We start from the raw sequence: 21,268 nt of genomic DNA, 5'->3' as shown, positions 1-21,268 counted from the left end.
CACATAATAAACTGTTACTATCTTTGTTCCCAAGTATCACATTGTGCAGTAAGAGGAGGAGAATTTATAAAATTTATACAACAGTGCAATTGTTGCTGACATATCAAGTTCCAGATACAGTATTCATAATATAACTTATGCATATTTAGAAATTTGTAAGTAGTAAATGCTGCATTTGAAAACTACATGAAATGGTAGATCCAAGAATTTTTATTGTAAACCATATTTGCATTAAGTCTGAGCTGATGTAATACATACACTTCTCTTTTTGTCTTCCAGACATTTTCAAAGTATGTCTGTATAAAATCTAAATTGTTTTATTGTAGTTACTGTCAAAAATATGTTGATCTGCACCGCCTTTTTTCAGCAAAACTATGATTACACTCTCCACAAACCAATACTGGCTCAAAGCCGTCAAGATATGGAAAAAATCTTACTCAATGCTCTGTGCTCAGTCACTTATTCTACCCCCTTACTCAGTGTCTCACCTTGCTCTCATCAGCATTGGGTGCAGCTGGAACATGTGCAGGCCTGTGGAGAAGTAACACATAAAACTTGTCTGCAGTTAAAGAGACTTGGAAAAGCCAAAAGGTGAAAAGCTGCCTTGGGAGAGAAAACCCCAGGGTTAAGAAGTGTGAGGTCTGGAAACATGAGCCAATAGGCATATGAGCCACTAATGAGAAAAGAAAGCTGCCACCAAATTAAAAACATGCTAATTGTCTGATAGGGTTAAGCAGAACCTTGAGGAAGAGAATTGCAAAATACTTGTACAATGCCTAAGATTCGTCTCTTGTTCATCTGCATCCTCCAACATGAGCATCATGTATGGCTTCCACCGAGAACAGGCAGCATTATTTTATTATTATTATTTTAATCTCAGTAAGGGAGATAGAGCTACAGAGCTACATATTTTTAGCAAAAGCATTGTATAAAGGAAAAGCTAAGTAAAGGGTGTTTAAACCTTGTTTGACACCAGAACAAGCTGTGAAAACCAAAAGAATAAGGAAATAAAAGCTAGGTGACTCATTCTGCTACCCCACTTTGAGGGAGCCAGGAAGGATGACTCAGCTAATGAAGGTAGCCTCAAATTTTGAGATTAAGATGTGCAATTACAGTTCATGTAGTTATCATGAAGGTCAAATAACATAAAGGATAAAGACAGCTTTCTCCAGCAGGCCTCCTTTTTCTTCAGTGAGGCAAAACTACCAAAACCACCCAGGCAAATGTTCATTCAGAAAAGGTGAAATTTTTCGTAAGTGAAGGATGTAAAGATTATAATTGGTAGAAGATATATATTTGTGTCCTTTGTGGCTGGACTGGTGTGATAACTGCTTCTAAGTAAAGTCCTGCAGAGTTAAATCTCAAAGGAAGCCAGGTTTCTTCTTTTGAGTTAAATGTTTTTCTTCGCATTGTGTGGACAGCAACAACAACAAAAAAGTGGCTATTTTACTGTAAAAGGGAGTCTGACTGTACATTTGATATTTATTAATATTTATTACTTTTAGAAATATTTTTAATTGAGAATTGCAGGAAAAATAATGTTTGTGGAAATATTGTGATCATTTATATTCCCCCAAACTTTTGTGAATCTCAAGTTTTTGCTTGTCTGCTGATTGTGATATTCTGGTTATAGAGGCAAATTTTGTCTCTGAGAAAGTCTTTGAGCAACAGAATTTGGAATATGTGTCATGCAGCTGTTTTCTGATTATTCAGTTTGTATGTGATTAACCAAAGTAATAAAATAATGAGCACTGCTATCAACTCTAAATGTATCTAAAGTGGGACTGAGTTTGTTCTCCTATGCCCAGGTTCCCTATTTGTTTGTTTGTTTGTTTACTGCTTTTAACTGAAGATACACCTGTTTTGTAGCAGAAAAAAAATAAAATCTCCAGGATTTACTTGGATATTGAATATTATTAAGCCAATGAACTACTCCCCTCAGTAGAAACAGACCAAAAATGTCAGAGGATGAGGTAACACGTGAGAGGGTTGACCTCGGTTACACTAACTGTATAGTAGAGCAGCTTTATTTACTTTGACAGAGGCACCTTTGACTTCCGTTTTTCCATTTTGCCAAATAACATTTTCAAGATACACATAATTAATCATACAGGCCCACACATTTGGGGCAGATGATGTGCTCACTTGAAAAGGTAGCTTTCCTGCTTGGCACACTGAGCAGGTGATGGTGGCCAGTTCCATGGTCTTTCCATGGAGAGTGACAGCAGGGACAAGGCCCGTTCAAGAGCAGCTATTTAGTGTGCTGTGGAGCAGAGAAAGCCTTTTGCTCTGAAGAAAGCTTAGCTGGATTGACAGTACTCAAATCCCCTTCCTGCAATGCCAAAGTGGCACTTTATACATGTAAAAGTCCTTCCCTCTTACCCATTTGGAGAAAAGCTGAGCCCGGGGATGCCCCAGGAGGTTACATCACTCTTGGAGAGAAGAAATGTAGCTCTGAAGGCTGCAGGGGTGCCAGCAAGCCTCTTCATGGTGCCTGCAGCCCACGCAGGGCTGCAGATAGCCTCATGCATCAGTAGTAGCCAAGCAGAACCCCCCATCACTGCTGTTGTGCTTGTCCCGTGAGTTTTGTTATGAGAAGGGATGGCCTTCAGGCCCAAAGTGGTCACTGTGTCCACAGCTCCCAGAATGGTTAAGGGGCCAATCTATCTAAATATATTGTTGGAAATGCTGGGTTAAATGGCATGAAGCCAGGTTGATGCCAGCAAAGCAGAGCTGGGCAGGGGCAGATCGGCTGCCCTCAGGCTCCTAGCTTTTTGGCACCTGGCACGTTACACCCAGGTGTTCTTCACTAAAGCAGTTGGAAATAACAAATGCTTAAAGCAATCCCTGCTTACAGTCACTTATTGTAAAATGTGCCTTTTCTACGGAACCGCTGTGTGCTGTGGCCAGCACAGTGAGCGCTTTGAGTGGGCAAGCCCAGGGTCCGAGTCTGCTCCCAGAAGAAGAGGCAGAACCTTCCTCTATCTCCAGGGGCTGCAGAGCCACAGCCAACACTGTTCTCATGGATAGTGCTTTCAGGCACAGCACCTAGAATTTAAATCTATATTTTCTATGGAAGGCCAACCCCTTTTTATGCTCCTTTAAAAGATGACTGCTACATGACAACTTCAGTTCAAAGGTCTGAGATTTAAATATATGTTTTCTAAAAGTTTAGGGTACCTAATGAGTTGAAAATGCTCTGTAAGACTGTCAGCAATAAAAGACTCTGGTGAAAGCTCCTCGTGAAAACTTTTATTCTCCTTAGGTGGTTGCATTTGCATTTCTTTTGTAATACAGAACCAAAATAAATATTCTAATTTGTGAAATAATATGAATGAAATGTGACTCTGCTTTATGGTTTTTGCTCCATGTAGAATCCATTATGAACAGGAGATCTGATTCAGATTTCTAGCATGCTTAAATCAGCCTAGATAATAAAAAGCTTGGATTCTGGGCAGCATTTTAAGGAATTTTCTGAAATTTTTAGGGGAAAAGAAGCTTATCCTCTATCTTTTTACATTTTCAAGGATAAGGAATCTTCCTGGTTGGTTATGATCCAGAACTATGACGCCCTCAAAATTTGACGCCTACTCTAAAATTTTTCTCTGAAACCTTCCCAAACCTGTGTTTTACCTAATACATCCAAGTGGGATGTACCCACTGGAAAAAAATCTCTTTAGATATATTATCAGTATTTAACATGAACCCATGAGTATTAGGAATCTGCTTAAAGTATGGCAGGGTAGTGAACTAGCAAACAAAAACAAACAAACAAACAACAATAAAACAAAATAAGAATAAAACAACAGAAACAACATCTAGAGCAAAAAATAAGAGACATATCAAAGTAGAGTGATTTTTTTTTTTTATATATTTTTTTTTATTGACACTCAATCACATGGCCTCAATCAGTTGTTTGCATTGCTTGTACCTTGTGTTAACTCTAACAAATAGCTAAGGCTAGCATCCGGATGTTAAAATTCACTTTTACAGGCATGTTCCTAGACTTTGGCCACTACAAATACTCATTTTTTACTTTTCACCTAAATACGGAGAATCATGTAACATCACAACACAATGTGAGGGTTGGTGTGGATTCAGCCACAATGTTTTCTCAAACAGTTGTCCTGCCTAGGCCTATCTCCTCTAGAAATAGCAAGGAATGCTGCCAAGTGCCATCACCTCATGAGATAATGTTTAGAAGCACACAAACATTTTAGCAGGCAGTTTTCAAAGACACAACTTCAAGGCAGACCTTCAAGATTGAAAATACAGATGAATAGCACTGTAACATCTAAAAACCTAAGCCACAACAATGCAATGTTGTCAGTTCTATTTCTAACAAAGCTACAGAGCTGCTGACCTAGCCTGTATCTGCAGTTCATGCTCCTGTTCATGCTTAGCTTAGTTTAGTTTGTTCTTTCTCCATATGCACTTCTTTTCAACATTTTTGGTAGAAGTTATTCATTTTCTACTCTCTTTCACAGTTATTTCATTCAAATTCATTTCATATTCTTCTTTGTTCTTACTGTTTTCTAACAGCATATAACATTTACAAGTAGACTGCTAGCTTGTAAGAAGATAATCACAATGCAAACGTCTACATTTTAAAGGCTTTTGCTACACACATTACACCACTTACACACTGTACGTACTTTGAAAGAGTCTTAATGCTGCTGTTTAAATGATTAAGACAGGAGTAAAGCCAAGGATGAGCTCCTACAAGTTGTTAATTAAAAAGCCTCAACTTCTTCTGATTATGCTTAAGGCAAAGTGCGGTTTGAGGCATTAAGCAGAAATCTTCAAAGGAGCCCAAGAAAGTTAGATGTTTACATTGAGAACTAATCTGAGAATTTCCCTTCCAGTGAAGGGAAAACCTACACTGAAGACTCCAGCTGTAAAGTACTAGTACTGATGGAAGTACCATGGGCCACTTCCATGGAGACTTACACTCAGATGTTTATGAAGTCTTAATTACTCTAGGTCTTAGGGAACCCCCCTGATGCTGAACAGCATCCTGTACTGAGGCTGGTAAACCATAAACCTTTTTTCGTACAGGTTTCTGTGGAACAGCCCCCCAGAAGAATGATTTTGGGGCTCCAGAAAAGTTGAAAGATCATCCAAACTGAATAGATCATTCCATATCCAAGGCAGGGTCAGGTATAAATGGAGATACACCCTTCAGCATGACCCTGCTGTACCGCATCTTTCCTCTTGTATCTGCAAAAGTGCTCAGAGACGGTAAAAGCGTAAGGTCCCATTGCCAGAAAAAAAGGATTTTGTCCTACTGGCTGGGCTTCTTCCCAGGGAGAAGCTATAACACAATCCCATGCTGTGGTAGTGCCTGGAGGGAAAACGAGGAACTCCACAAGGACCAGGTTGTGGTTCATTGCTTTCTGAAATGATACGTCTCTGCTTCAGAACTGAAGAATCTCAGCTTAGGTAGTGCATTCACAATGTACACAGGTTTACATAGGTTTGACATACATTTTTAAATACATTGAAAACAGTAAGTAAAAATATATGCATTGAAATAGTACATACCCTTGATATATTTATTGATGGGTCACATTTTACCTACTTTAAATAGAAAACATCTATAACCTCATTTAATGGCTATTTACTACTGTTTTTTTTTTAAAGTTTTGAAATGTCACAGTGACAACTATCATTTTGTCTTTCACTAAACGTTAAAAGTTTGACTAACAGTGGAAAAAACAAATGTACTGCATTGATATGGCATGTTAAAGTTCCTGTCAGTTTAAAGCTACTACTTCATGTATTTTAAAAATCCCCTTCAAAACACACCTATATTTTTGAATAATTTGTCACCTTACACTCTATACTACAATACAATGTTTAAAATATTGTAAACTCTAACCAAACATTGACTTTTTTAATATGGAATTGTACAAATATACAGCTATTTATACCACATACAAGTAAGGCCATTAACATAACAGCAAGATACATATACAGAACTATAATCCCCAATAGATGTAATGAGCTTTTCTCCCAGTCGGCAATAATCAGGCTCATTTTCTGATTATCAGCAGTGTTTAGTGAGTGCTGAAGTTATGTCTATTAGATGAATATTTAGTGAATATTAACAGGTTTTCTTGATGTCTTGCAGGATCAGGTGGTGCCAAATGCAACCTCATCATGCAATGCCATCATGGTGCACAATGTCAATAGATGTACATGGACTCTGTACTGGCTGTTGGGTAGCACGGAAAGCTTCTCTGAATCAGGTGTGTTACTGGAAGAACACACAAAGCAAATGATTGTTGATAATTAAGTCCTCAAAGTTAAATAAGTGGTTAGTGTTTTCCCCTATGATTTAAGTGCATGAATACTTAAACTACACTTGTAGTTTAATTCTAAGCCACAGAAAGGTCCTTGACTTGAAGAGTCCCTTACTTACAGAAGTTTCCATTGTGAAATGAAGATTCACGCTTCTCGATGACACACGAGGGAATGCTCATCTGAGGGAAATCTTCCTTTGGCTTCTGGGTATTGCTGCTGCTGGATTTACTTCGACTGTGATCTGGCGTGGGCTGAATAGGCAAAGATCTGGCTACCCTGGATTTCACCAGGCAACCACAAACAAGGCGAAAGAAAGCCCGACGCATTTCCTTACTGGCCAAAGTATAGATGATGGGGTTCATTGCAGAATTGATGACTGCCAGAGCAATAAACCAGTTCGCTTTGTACAAGACAGAGCACTCCTTGACTCTGCAGGCTACATCAATGAGGAACAAAATGAACAACGGAGACCAGCAGGCAATGAAGACACTAACAACGATCACAACAGTCCTAAGGAGAGCCATGGACCGCTCCGAGTTATTGTGGTTAGTGACATTTCGGCTGCTGGATTTTACCAGGATGTAGATGCGTGCATAAAGGATAACAATGGCCACAAGAATGGCTATGAAGATACTAATGCAGAATACAACATACTTCTTGGAATAAAGAGGCAAAATGGTTGAACAATCTGGCAAGTTGTTTTTACAGTTCCAGCCGAGGATGGGTAAGGCACCCAAGGAAATTGAAATAAGCCAGCATGTTCCAATGAGAAGGAACACTCTGTATTTCTTATTTGCATCATAAGGTCTCATCTTAATCATAGTCAAATGCCGCTCAATAGCTATTGCTAGTAAGCTGAAGGTGGAGGCTCCCAGTGCAACAAACATACTGCCTTCCCTAATGAACCAGATTGTTGAGGACAAGCTCAGAGTTTTCTTCCCAGACATAAGAATGTTTACTTTGTAAACAATCCCAGCTAAAAGATCACAGAGAGCTAGATTGCCAATGAAAAAGTACATGCGGTTGTGAAACTTATTGTTTTTCCATATGGCAATCAATACCATCAAGTTTTCCAGGACTATGAAACTACATAGGATCAGAAATGCAATAGTGGTTAGGTCTATTTTATCAGTTGCCTTTTCCCTTAGAATGAGCTTTCCTGTGTAATTATAATGCAGTACAATCAGAGAGTCCATCCCTTCACTTGATTGAGGGCCAACAACATCAGCAGGGGGCACAGTAACTACTGACATCTTTTATGAGCTGATGTGGGATGTTTCTTCTTCAGTATCACAAGAATTTAGTTCCAATAATTTTCCACAAGAGGGAGATCAAGCCACGTTCCTCCAAGTACTCCTCTGGGCAGGCAGTGGGTATCCCCAGCTCCAGCGAGTCTCGCATGTTAATTTGGGAGAATGGCTCAGAAACCAGTCCCTGAAAATAAAAACAACAAATGCGACATAAGTTTCACTGTCATTGTATGTCACTCACAGCCTGTGTGGATGCTCAACCTGTAACATGAACCCTGGAGCCAAGAGGGATGTTGACCATGATGAGGTGCCGAGGTCTGGCATTGCAGTGCATTTACCAAAGTGGTGGTGGGTAAGCTGTAGCTCTTGCTGTGGAAGTATGATGCCAATGTGGAGAATTGCTCATAAGTATTTCCTCTTACAAAATTTCCATATGAAAAATATGTAGTAGTGTCAAAAAAAAAAATAATATCAAAAGCTCCCAGCAAGCACATATTCACAGCGATTGGCTCACTCCTTCTTAAAAAGACCTAAGTGTATGTGGCACTACCAAAACACCAACCAACAGTTGGTGAGCAGTAAAAGTCACTGCTTTCTGAGCTTGATCCTCTTCCCCAAGCAAATCTTCAGTATTAAAGAGCCTGAGAAAGTCATCATTGACACAAATGTGCATACTGCCAATGCCCCCCTTAATGATACAAAATTGTTCTATTAACAATTAAGGAGGTGCTCTGAAAGCCAGCCATCACAAAAACAATCCTATTTCCAATTCAAATTAGTTGGTTTTTTACTACCACTTGAAAAAAAAAACAACAAAACAAAACAAAACACCACACACACACACACAAAACCATGTTTCTTTCTAAATATCATGTTTCATCCTGGTTCACTTTTCTTCTATTTTAAATATGTATAAAAGACATCCATTTAACTTTTTTTTTTTTTTTTTTTTAAGTATTATACAATGAGTGATCATCCTTTTCAATTTACTTCTGTTTTTCTTTAAATCATGACTTAGATAAACTGCAATGTTTTTCCATGGACTTTGCTATGCTGCTTTTTAACTGCAGATTGATTCCCCTAGCTTTTTTTTTTTTTTTTTTTTTTTTTTTTCCCCATTGCTATGCATAAATATTGGAAGAAATCTGCACAGCTTTGTAAAAATATCAGGAGATGCCAAAAGCACTTACTACTCTACCAGAAACATTAGAGCTTAGGGGTTGCATACTCCAATGAGAAACAGTGCTTTTGCCTCAAATGTATGTAGTGAGGTTGAACGGAGAGCCAATTTTTCAGCTTGGTAACCCAGCCAGGATAGGAATGAGAAGAGAACTGGAACCAAATTTGTAAAGTTTTTGTTTGTTTGTTTGTTTGTTTGTTTTCTGGTAAAATCTAAAAAAAAAACCAAAAGGTTGTGCTGGATGTACAGGATGCTGGTCACTTTCTTTTGCCCCCAAATGAAGTAGCTTAGTTTAGGGAAGAGAGCTCCTGACTCTTTATGTACACAAAGGTCACAAGCACTTCCTAAACATCTGAAAGAAGCTTTCAAAAGAAGGATATCAAGAGAAGAAAGTAAGATTTCAGCCTCCACCAGCACAACAGTTTTCAACCTGTGGCCTGTGCATCCCAAGGAATCAGGTATTCACTATTCTGTGTAACAGAGCAAGCACACTCTCAGCAGGCTTAGGTTTAACACAGAAGTGTTTGGACTTCTATTGGAAAACACGCAGGTTTCTGAAGATCACAAAATCACATAAGCTGCTGCTATTCCAGCACTCTGGCCCAGGCACTTAAAGAATTGGAGATACCTTTTCAAGTGCCTTGTGAAAGAGGGGAGGAGCAAACCAGGTCCCAGATGCATGTAAAGGAATTTAAAGGATGACCCACACCATTTTTTCCCACCCTTCCTTTTCCTGGATTCTCTCAGTCAGAAGAGAATTTATCTGAAGAAAAAAAAAAAGCCTATAGTGAGATGACTTGAATTCTTTAATACATTCAGGATGCTTTAAAATGATTTCTGAGAGAGTAATTTACTGCTATTATTTGCCCATTCTACTTTTTAGGTGCAAACTGCTTTGGTGATGAGACACACAGGGAGGCAGAGACACATCATCCAAGAAACACAGTTGTCACTTAGTGTCATAGGTCTTCTACTCTCTGAAGATGATGGCAACCCCCTCATTCACTTCCCAGGAGCAGAAATTGGCCCTCAGGTTGTTGACTCTTTTTCTGAAGGACAGTAACAGTGAAGCTCTTCAACAGAAGAACTTCACCTCAGCTAAGGTTCAATCTAATTGTAATTCAGTTAAAATCTACACACTGCTGTCACAGAAATTATCACAGTCTTTCATTGTATTGGATTATAACAAGATGCCACTGTGTTCTTATGAATTGCAAGTGCTTTCCACTATACAATAAACAACTATATTTTATTAGAAAAGCATTTGTTAACAATAGCTTAACTAGCAATACTCATCAGACTGCCTGAGAGCATCGTATTCAGTATCATTGCAGCACCACACGCAACAAAACACATGTTTCTGTAAGCCTCTTCCAAGTAGGGTTATCATACTTCTCTACAAAAGCAAAAATACGTTCTTTCTGTGAAGAAAATGATAGGCAAGACATGGGACTATATCAGCCATACCTCTGTGGATGTAAACTGTCATGACTCTACTAAAGGCTATGGCACTAAACCAGTTCCCCTGGCTGAAGGCATGGACTCAACCAGCTGAAATCACACTAGGTCTCTTCCATTGTTCATAATTACTTCTTCCCTTAAAATTATTACAGCAAATTTAGTATCACAAAAGTAAATCTGCTTCTGACAGCCCAGCGGCAAGACAATGGAGGCTGTAACAGTATTTGCCAGGACTCTTGGAGAAATAGTCTCATTCACCAGCCACTTGAAAGTTAATATAAATAATAATGTAGTAAATTATTTCCTTCTGGCAGCATCATTTCAAGGTAATATCTTTCAGCCATGCTACTTTTAAAAAAAATGCTTTCATTTTTTTCTCCTCCTTTGTAGCCAGTAACTCAAAAAGAACGTTAATTTTCAAACAGTTAGCAAGAATACAGCTGGTTGTTTATTATAGTAACAAGATAGCAGCAGCCAGATCCAGGATATCTGAACCACTGCTTCATGACAGCTCTACAAATTATTCCTCAAAAAGTCATTGTCTCAGTCATACATACAGATGACTGGTTACTAGTTGCAAAGCATGATCCTTAGCTTGAAATACTAAAAAGAGGACCTGAAGAACATGTCTGTGCATATTGGGCATTCCCCTGAATACGTATCTCGATATCCGGAGCTCTCAATACTGCCAGAAATTCATTTTATTCACTCTAAAGCAAACAGAGGGTCCCTATTGCTGCACCACCAGGTACCACTAGAAATGCAAACCTATTGGCAGGGCAGGGGCAGCCCGGCTATGTTTTTGTGCAGATGTGATGGCCAAATCAATGTTCACCAAACAGCTCAAATAAAGGAAGTGTTATGATACCGAGAGCCACAGTCTTGTGGAGGACAACTCAGTTGCCTTCCTCAGCTGCTTAGCTGACCTTTGTCCTCCTTGCTCTGTGGACGGAGGGAGAAGCCGGGTGAGCCCATTGCCCATCCTGGGAAATCTCCCTGCCCACTGCTATGCTTTGTGGTTTCCACTGCTGTTTGTGTGGTCTCCTGCAGAGCTCCAGGGTCCTAACAAGGTCAAGCACCCTTCCAGGTTGGAGCTGGGTCTCACCACCATGGATCATATCCCTGGGGTCCGACATGGTACTTACAATTCCTGTGCCGAATGCGCCACAGGAAGGGCAGTGCTGCGTGGATGCCTCACCCTGCCCTATGGCAAGGAGCACCTCCACCACCCTCCTCAGCCCCAGCACACAGCAGCACAGGCAGTGCCATACCTCTCCCCAGCTCCCCACAGGTGCCAGGAGGCAATGGGAAGCTGGTGGTAATGTGGATGCCAAGCCCGTCAGCAGCTATTCCCTCAGCATTTCTGCCCTCAGCTCACAGCCCGCTCTCCAGCAAGAATCCAATGGGGGACTGAGGGCTGTTACCATCTCAGGAGTCACTGGGTACTTTAGAGCAGGAAAAATAATAAATTTGTGTCTTCAAAACAGTGTGCCAAACTGCTCTTAATTTTCATGATAGCCCAAAGTCAACGGAAGTGAGAGCAAGATTTAATTCACGGCTTCCTGCATTTGCCTTTGCAAGAACATACAAAGCAATATGTTCAGTACACCCACTGCAGCTCAGCTGGAGTCCATATTTTCCTACCTTCCAGACATCCACAAAAAGCCTTGGCCAAAGGGGCTGGACCACCCCCCACTACCAACACCAGCACACACATTCCTGTTCTCCCTTCTCTTTCACACACAGCCATATGCTTTGGCCACAAATGACAATTTAAAGAAAGGCAAAGGGAAAGACAAGAATGCTTACCCACTGCCAAACTTCTGTATATTTTATTTTTAAAGCTTTTCCCAAAAAAATACGTGCAAAAGTGAAGACATGCAATTTGTCTGGCACACCCTGGCAGTGTTAAATTTTAGAAGAGAAAAGGCTTTTGAGAACCACAGCACATTACAATACACATTTCCACCACGGAATTATGCCGTGCTGGATGTAAACGGAGTTTAGACAACAAACATCTGCTGCAGAACAATGTCCTCGACAACTCAAACAAACTTTCAAAAAAAAAAAATGTTTTTTTTTTTTGAAGTATACGTGCTGGCAGCTTTCGGCCTCGGAAAAGCCTTTAATGAGCGGTTATTTTTTTTGGCGTCCGTGTTTCAGGCACCGGTTTGCGCCTCGCATTCCGTGGCAGCACGCGTGCACCCATCCACCCACCCGTCCCGTTCCCGCACGGCCGCGCGTGGGATGAAGGCAGGCTTCCCTCGCCCCCCGCCCCAAACCCGGCGCCCCCGACCGCGCACCCCTGTCGGGGGGACCTCCTGCAACTCACCAGCTCCGTCCGAGCCGCAGCTCAGCCCCGCGGCCCCGCACCGCCTCCTGCGCTCTCCGCCGCCGCCTCCCAAAGTTTTCCCGGCCCCCGGCGAGCCCGGGGCAGCGCCGCGACGCCAGGTGGCCGCGCAGGAAGGCGCCGCCATCGCGACAGGGCGACAGGGACGACCTGCTGGGGTGGGGGGCAGCCGGGTACCTGCCCCGGCCCAGCTTCCTCCTCCGGCGCTCCGCGGACCCCGACCTCGCCGGCTGCACGGCGCCGGGGCTGGGCCGGCCCGGGCGGGGCTGGGTGAGATGGGACGGGACGGGGTGCTCCCGGAGTCGCTCCCGGAGCCGGCCCTGCCCCACCGAAGCACCCCCCGTCCGTCCTGCCCCCTCCTCACCTCCGAGCTCTCTCCGCCCCCTCTCACCTCCGTGCCGCCGGCCCTGGGCCCCGGCTCGATGCTCCCGGCTCGCCGTCGCCTCCTTCGGCCCTCTTACCCGTGTCGGGCCGTGCCAGGCCAGCCGAGGGCACGTCTGGCCGGGACGCGGCCGGCGCTGCGAGCAGCCCGGGGTAAAGGGCGAGGCGGCGGAGCCCGCGGGGAGCGCTTGTTAGGGCCGTATAAATGCCGGTGGGGAGAGAGGGGGAGGAAATTCTGGGTAGTCCTTACCCAGTTCGAGCTATTAGCGTGCTAATGAGCGCGAGGTTTACCTTTCCTGCCTCTGCCCTTGAGTCTCATTGTGCCTAGTAGTCTGTGCGGTCCTCAGCCGGAGAGGGGTGACACCGGGTGAGTGAAGTGTTCGGGAATTCCAGGCGAAAATAGTGGTGGTCTGCCCTGATCTGCCACTTACAGGAGGTCCTCAGCGAGGTACGTCTTGGCAGTCACCGAGTCTCTCGAGGGTAGCGATAGGCACGCAGACTGCTTCGGGAGCAGGATCCACGCTTCTCCAGAGAAGTTGAATTCGGGATCCCAGAGCCTTCTAACTCAGACAAACTTGCGAGTTGCCCGTGGGTACAGCAAAACCTTCTGTCGGAGAGTGAAAACTTTCTGTCAGAAGCAGATAGAGTGAACTGGCAAGCAGCAGTGCCACGGCAGTGCTGCTAAGTGCGGGCAGGCGTGTAGGGTTGCCTTGTCTCGCTGCAGTGTTTTTCTTGGGAGCCTCCTGTCTGGAGCTCAGCATCGTCATGCTGGGACTCATGCCACGGGCTCGGCTGTCAGGTCTCCTGCGCTGCTACTCCATAGGGAATAAAAGACCTAGGGAAAAAAAAAAAAAAAAAAAAAAAAAAAAAAAAGCAGAACTAGGATTTTAAAAGCCAGAAGTTTAAACAAAGCTGATGTAACAGAACAGGAGGTGGTTTTCTGTCATCTCTTTTTATCGGACTGAAGATAACTAAAAAAACACTTCTGGTTTAGGACCTTGATAGGAAATAAGGGCTACAGAGAGCACAAGACTGATAAAATTGCTCTGAAGCTGCTGGCCAGGTATATATGGCCCCACTTAGCTATGTGACAATGCAGGGTGGCACTGCCCTAATCTCCTGGTCTCCCCATCATGTGTGCTGTGTGACGGCAGCTCTGTGCTGTGGAAGAACAGTGGACAACTTCTTCATTGTGTAAAAGTGCAAACTTATTTTTTACAGCAAAGGGGGCTCAAGGCCTGTGAATCAGGGCTCTCCTGATTCCACAGAAAAGCGTTGTCCAACTGTTTCCCCACAGACCACCCTAGGAAGCTCTGTAGTCCTCATGGCGGCCACTTGTCACAATGCTCCCAAGGCCCACTTCTTGCAGCACAGACGTTTCAGTAAGCAGCCCCTGACCTCACTCTGTAGTCTACGGTTATTCCTCCTCCATTTCCTTGTTTTGTTGTTTCTCCATCAGTGCCTTTTTGCTACTTTGAGAGTGGAGTCAGAGGAAAAAGCCTTGTTGATCTGAGTAGGTAAGGTCTCAAGAATCCACCACCAAAAAGATAGTGTGGGCAGTGGTGTCAGGAGGTGCCAAACTGTGCCCTGCTGCCTGCGGTGGATTTTCATTTAGCTTCCCCGCTGGGCATGCCACAAGCTGGTAAGAGTGGTGAGATGCAGGGCCCCACCGCAGTACAAGGAAATTGCTCTTTGCTGCAGCAGAGTGTGTGTGCATGGGAAGTGGTGTAGTGATAGTGCAGACCAGACATTATCTCTGAGAACTCTTAAGGTCATGTTTGGCATCCAAGGCCCTTCTTCTGCCACAAAACACCTCGAGCAATGTGGTCACAACAGTGAGCAGGAGGATCTGACACCCCAGCTCCCCTCTCCTTCCTGTGCTGGAGCAGTGTTCATGTGCCCAGCAAGCAGTGGTTTCTTGCAGCCGCCTTTCAACCCCTGTGGCTGCTGCAGAAGCTGATGGTACCACTGGGAAGGCAGGCACAGGGCAGTGCAGAGCAAGATAGAGAAGCCACCCAGGAACAATGTCTTGTAGAAAGTCCCTGCGCAGAGGCTGGTGGGGACTTTCCTGGGATGGTACCTCAGGCCAAAGCAGCCCAACAAGAACCCTGAGGTAGCTCAGCACAACCCCCTGGTTAACTTCCGAACATCCTGCGGCAGCCCAAAGGACATGCATACTGTGCTCAGTTTTCCAAGAAGCTCTCAACCGTGTTGAAGCACTCGTAAAAGAAATGGCATTTTTGTGGGGTAAAATTATTAGTAATCAGGTAAGGAATAGAAAGCAATGACAAGGAACAATGATCAATTTTCATAGCAACAGGAGGTTAGCAGCTGAGTTGCCCAATGATGAGGAGTCTGTTCTGACCTGGAAATTCATGAGTAACTGGGCAAACAGGATGAATAATGGGAGATCAACATTTGCTGATGTTACTGGGGGCACTCAACAGCAAAACTAAAACTGTTGACAAGAAGTTGCCAGGACCTGAAGGTCCAGAGTGACCTGATGATAAAATAGTGTGTTAATTTCCAGGCTGTTAAGTGAAATATAGGAAAAAACAATTCTACTTGTACATGCACAAATTTGCCTGAAGTGTTATCACACAGAAGAGAAGTAATTGTGGACAGTTATTTGAAAACATCATGCATTCGTTAACTGTCAGTGGGAGACTAAATGTTAGGAAAGATTAAGAAAGAAATGAAGATCAAACCAGAAAATGGATATATGCTTCTGTGAGCTCTACGAACTGTCACAGGTACCTCTGGCTGCTTCATTTGCTTCATTCATAAGTGTAATAAATCACTAATAATAATAATAATAATAACAAAAACAACAGAATGGTTATAAAAGTTTTCTGTGTAGGGAAAATACAAGTTGACTGGGTCATACTGGTCTGAGAAAAGGAAAAAAAAAAAAACAAAACAGTTTAAAACAAAAGGAAACAAATTTCTGGAAGATATAATGTTGAATTGTGGAACACATTTCTGTATGTGAGAAAGGTAAGAAGTGTTTAAATTAGCTTAAAGAGTAAAGGTTCATGGAGTAAATAAATGACTTAAATATGGATAGGTATGGTATGGTGTGGTATGGTATGGTGTGGTATGGTATGGTATGGTATGGTATGGTATGGTGCAAAGGCTGTCAGGCGCAAGCAGGAGCAATAGGTGTAGGAGCTGCATGCTTGAAGCTGGCATAAGACAAATCCTGTCTTTTTTTTTTTTTTTTTGTAAGAAGTCATGGTCTTGGCTACGAGGACAAGCTGTGGTGCAAGTAACAGCACGAATATTGCCTGCTTCTGCAGGTATGGAAAAAAAGGAGATTTTTTGTTTGTTTCCTTGGTGTGGCTCAGCCAAAGCAATGGGCTTGGCAAATGACCTAGTCAAGTTGTTTGAGCAGTCTTGAGTCTTACAGCACATGGCAACAGCTGACGACTTTGTTTTTCTGTTATGTGTGTTAAATGGAGAATATGAGATTAAAAAGTTTTTTGTCTTCCAGATGTAATTTTTGGTTCTGTGAATTCAGTGAAAAGAGGATGTACTATTAATAAGGATGGGTTTTCAGCACAGTCTTTAAAGTTAAAGGAGTGATTAAATGATTTCTATTTACAAGTACCTTCAAATATATAAATATGTGATAAATGCTAGAGAAGCTTAAGCTACCCTCAGATGACAGATACTGTGGTTTCTGTACAGACAAAATAGACCGTGTGACATCAGTAATATTATCTTTCTCTTGTAATAGTTACAATTAAGTCCTTGAACGAAGTCTTTTTTTAGTTATTATTTTATATTTTTTTATGTTAACCAGTTAGGGCCTGTTAAAATTTGGGTAATTTCTGTTCATCAAAATTAAAAACTCATCCATACAATGTCTTGTTAAAGTCTTAGTTATAATTTCCTCATACTGACATTTGTTTAATGCTTTATACACCTGTCATTGATTTAATTCCCTGGTGTTCCTGAAGAAATGGTCCATCATTTGGAACTCCATCATTTACTTTTTATTTGACTGATTTGGTAAGTAAACAAAACATCAGAAGTGCAATCTTAAAATTACAATTCAAAATAGTAGGATATTTATCTTATTTCTTATCTAATTTGACAGATTAAATATAATATTGTTTAATCTAGAAGTGATAAAGAGAAAAAATAAATGTTTAGTTATTTTTTAAATTAATATAAATATTAAAGAAAAAGAGAACATCTATTTGGATTGTTGTTGAACCATAATCTGCAGTGACCAATATATATTTAGTTATTACATAAAAGAAAATATCTACCAATCACAGTTAAGTATAGGAAGAGAAGATTCTGGATACTTCCATAATTATGACTTCACGTTCTTATGTCATTGTATGTCATAGCTATGTATTTGCCGAATCGTTTTGATTTTCTCTGTTTCTTTTAAAAATATATTCTCTCCTTTCTTTTGCTGCAGACACATCTACCCTATAAATCCAACATAGGAATGACTGAGGCCAAGGTCTTGCAAATCCTGTTAATTCAACATTTCTAACCCACTTTTATCAGCATTGTTTGAATCACAGTATTTTGTAATGTGTTTTAAATTCATATATTTGAATTGGGGATATTTGGAAGATCATATTCTGAGACAGAGCACCTGAAAAAATTAGCATTGCTTTAAGATGCCATTTTGGAGTTTGTTTTAGAAATGGTCAATAACCATGGTAACAAAGTGCATACACTTCTTGCATTTACATCTGCTTTCTGCTCCCTTGCATCATTATTTGGGATGATGAAAATGGAAAAAAAATAATTGACTTTTTGCAAGCTGAATGCAAATTCATATGAAGGTTGCAACTTAAAAAGCCCTTTTTAATTCACCTTCTTTTGTATAAATGTAATGTAATTTCTGAGGGGTACAGTCTTGCATGTATCATGTATATATGCAATATATGCACATAGGGCATATTCTAGCTGTATGGTGTAAACTGCTGGGGTTATGTGCGTAACAAAGCTGAACTCTGGCTGCTTCTGCAATGACACCTTTCTGTAGAGATAATGGGACAGATGCTTAGAGCATGGCCAGATATTTATTGTTAATGTTACATTAAGACAGACTCAGCTCAGCATAAAGCACTGTACAGTTTGCACTTGTTAAAATAGTTGTAATCACAGCACATCCAGCCAGACATGATGTATATAGTGAAGTGCCAAGAAAGGAGAAGAGGAAATGAGTTCAGAGAAACACCAGACAGATACTTGGGTTTCCCTATCTGCGTCCTGTGGCTTAGTGCTGTAGACACGAAGACAGTGCACATACTTCTCTTTCTGGAGGGCCATTTCTCCTTGCTATTCTGCATGTTGTGCGTACCTTTTCCCATTAGCTGGAGTCCCCTCCCAATGCACTCAGCCTTGGGGCACCATGGAGAGAGCCCCGGGGTGACCGGGGCAGCCTGTGTGAATGCCACCGCTGCAGCATCACCTGCAGCTCCCACAGAGCTCCTTGTCACCAGCCTGCCTCTGTGGCCCACCCTGCCTGCCCATGGACACTGCTGACCCCCCAAAGGGGTGGGCACAAAATGCCTGAGGCATGGTGCCTGCTGCCAAATCCACAGCTGTAGCACCATGTACTGTCATCCCTGGAGGAGTGCTATGCCTCCCTAACACTGTGTTGCATGTTGGGAATGCAAACATGCCCTTTTGAACACAGTGCCCCATTTTGGCTGTTGTTTTTGGTATGTGTGTGTAGTTACAGAGGGACGTACTTTCTCCTGTGGAAACAATTAGAGGTGGCTGGAAGAACAGAAAAACTCAGCTCTCAGCAAAAGCAGCAATATGTAGAGATTATGTTGTTTGAAGAGAAAATGACTAAAACTGTAAGTGATCTGATTGAATTCCTTTCAAACTAGCCAAGGACAATTAAATGATTAAAACTTAAAATATTTTTGATTTCTTTTAATGGATTGTACAGTAAAGAACCAACATTTTAATTAGGAGGAAATGTAAGCAAGCACAGGCTGAGCAGATGTTATCCAATTAGGATGGAAATACATAGACAGACAGTTTCTTTGTCAAGCAAGAGTCTTTGTACAAGTGGCTGTCACATTTGTAAAGGGAAACAGCACATCCACAGAATACAGAATTAACATCTTCACTTTTTTTTTTTTTTTAAATAACTCCTCTACTCAGAACATTAGAGTAGCAAAGTGCCATTCTGAACCAGCAGGAAATGTTTTTTGCTTACTATTTTTGTAAGAATATTAGCCCGTGGAAAATAAGTTCTTTTAAGAACTGATCCAAAGCAGTAAACTTGAATCTCTGGATTTTGGATTCAAATCTTCTAGTAATGTGAAGAAAGTGTCTCCTAAGATCCTGCTACTGGGGGTTAAAAACCTTCAGAATAAATAGGGCAGTTTTAATTTCAGAGAAAATCAGATTACCCCATGATTTGATGCATTTGAAGCACAGTTCAAGAAAGTTTCCTTCCACTGAAGCAAAACAGAGCTAGTTGCCATCATGTATTGTGGCGGGCTTCATTCACTGAAGCATCACTGCTCTGCATCAGGGATGCTAAAGATGCAGCTGTTTAGATGAAGTGTATTGAAGGCCTGGGGCAAGCAAAAAAATATGGAAGATAATGAATATGACAACAGCTGTGTTCTTGGGACACCTTGCTGGAAATGGTCCTCTTTTGGGACAGCAATGAAGCACAAACAAGAATCTGAAGTTATCCCCTGAGTTAGTATGAATGAATTGGATGAATAATCTTATTTTCTTGCAATGCTGAAAGAATGGGCTTTGTGTCACAGTGATGCTTACTGTGCAGTATCTAAATGTCATGATACTGGGGTCACAGACTTTCCAGCCCTGATGAATTAAGCTGAGGGTATTCCTGACCACAGTTTTCCTTTCTACCGTTGTCCTAGAAGTGCTTACCTCTTCTGTAATGCCAGTTATTGCTTAATCTGCAATTATACTGCTAATATATCCCCAGTGTAAGGGGTTGCAAGGGCTGTTTAAGCAGGTTGCTGTTACCATCACACCTCTAATGTCTGGGTGCCTGGAAAGGGGCTGCCCCACCAAGGGTTATCACATGCAGCCACGCTCTCACCTATGGGTTTGAACAGAGCTGGTCACTGGGCCACAGCCAACATGGGGCCATAGCCACCCTGGGCACAGACAGGAAACAGGAGATGGGGCTGGAGATGGGTCCCAGCAGCTTGGCTGAGCCAGGATGGGGTGCACAGCTTAAGCTGAAATGTGGCCCCCTGGCTCAGGCAGGAGTTGTGACAAGGGTCACAGCTTCCCAGCTGTGCCTGGTTGAGCTATTAGGATGATGCACCTTGTCCCCAGCCCCCCACAGAGCCTTGACATTGAGTCTGCCCCTGCTGAGCCTGTGAGGGACCGTGAAGGGAGTTCTGTGATACTCCATGCTTAAAAACAGTGTGGTTGTGTCCTATGTCAAGTTTATTCGGCTAACAAATGACCATCCTGCCAGTACAATTCCCTCAGATCACCTACAAATTCTCTAGAAGCTTTTTCTGGAAAGCACAATTCAAGCTGCATGTTGAGGCTCACAAGCACTGGCTCATTCAGTGTGCAAGGACTGTACAACTGGTTATGTCCCAGCCTGCACCAGCTGGGGCAAAGTCCCTGCTGATGGGGAATGTCAGGAGCTAAAAAAAAAAATTGTAGCAGGACATGTGGGACTCAGTTCTGAAAACCTGGCACCTCTTCTCTTAACATGGCAAAAAGTTAAATACACTGGCTAGCCCTAAACAATCCAGGCAACATAGGTCAGAAATAAAAAAGCAGTTAAGTTTCACAGTGTCTGCAGGGTATTGAAAAATACCTGCAAGAATGGGCATCCTGGATTAAGGCTACCTGTAAACCCCCTAATATCTGCTTGGGAAGAGTAGGAACCTTCATCAAACAACTTGCTGTTCCACAGTGGCCACATGAGGTGGCTATAGGTGGGAGACCACTTCATACAGAGGCCATTATTTATGTTACTAGTATGCCATGCTAATATTCAGCTAAAATCTGCACCTAGGCTTGCATCTAAGCAAGCAGCGTATGAGGTCAGTTGAGGCACTGAAACACTAGCTGTCTGTTTCATGAGTGATTTGTATGCCATGAATGAGTATAATGAAGTGAAAGAGTAGTGGAAGAGGGGAGGAGAAGAAATTACATTTTTAAAAGATAATGGACCTGGTTTTCAAAACCATTGAGAAATTCTGATTCTCACCAAGGCTAATAGAGGTTGAGAGTGCTCAGAAATGTTAAAAATCAGACATCTGTATTGACTTTATAGTAATGACTCAACATTATGATTAAGAAACGTATAAAACAAGCACTGTTCAGAAAAGAACTCTTGAC

The 21,268-nt window shown here is 42.1% G+C and overlaps 1 protein-coding gene across 4 annotated transcripts; it reads right to left on the bottom strand.

Moving 5' to 3' along the window:
* Positions 1 to 3,888: 3,888 nt before the first annotated feature.
* Positions 3,889 to 13,672, bottom strand: S1PR3 (sphingosine-1-phosphate receptor 3). 4 transcript variants are annotated; one of them, XM_082784062.1, is made up of 2 exons: positions 13,220 to 13,672; positions 3,889 to 7,740 (listed from the first exon to the last, which is right to left on the bottom strand). In XM_082784062.1, exon 2 carries the CDS (start codon positions 7,557 to 7,559, stop codon positions 6,417 to 6,419), a length of 1,143 nt encoding a protein of 380 aa, XP_082640188.1. In that variant the 5' UTR covers positions 7,560 to 7,740; positions 13,220 to 13,672; the 3' UTR covers positions 3,889 to 6,416. The 4 variants fall into 4 exon arrangements, with proteins under 4 accessions (XP_082640188.1, XP_082640190.1, XP_082640189.1 ...); XM_082784064.1 differs by lacking the exon at positions 13,220 to 13,672 and adding an exon at positions 12,912 to 13,049; XM_082784063.1 differs by lacking the exon at positions 13,220 to 13,672 and adding an exon at positions 12,939 to 13,013.
* Between the last annotated feature and the right edge of the window lie 7,596 nt (positions 13,673 to 21,268).

Source organism: Aythya marila (genome assembly GCF_965140915.1).
Source record: "Aythya marila genome assembly, chromosome: Z".
NCBI classification, from domain to species: domain Eukaryota; kingdom Metazoa; phylum Chordata; class Aves; order Anseriformes; family Anatidae; genus Aythya; species Aythya marila.
This window is presented reverse-complemented; position numbering and strand designations above follow the sequence as displayed.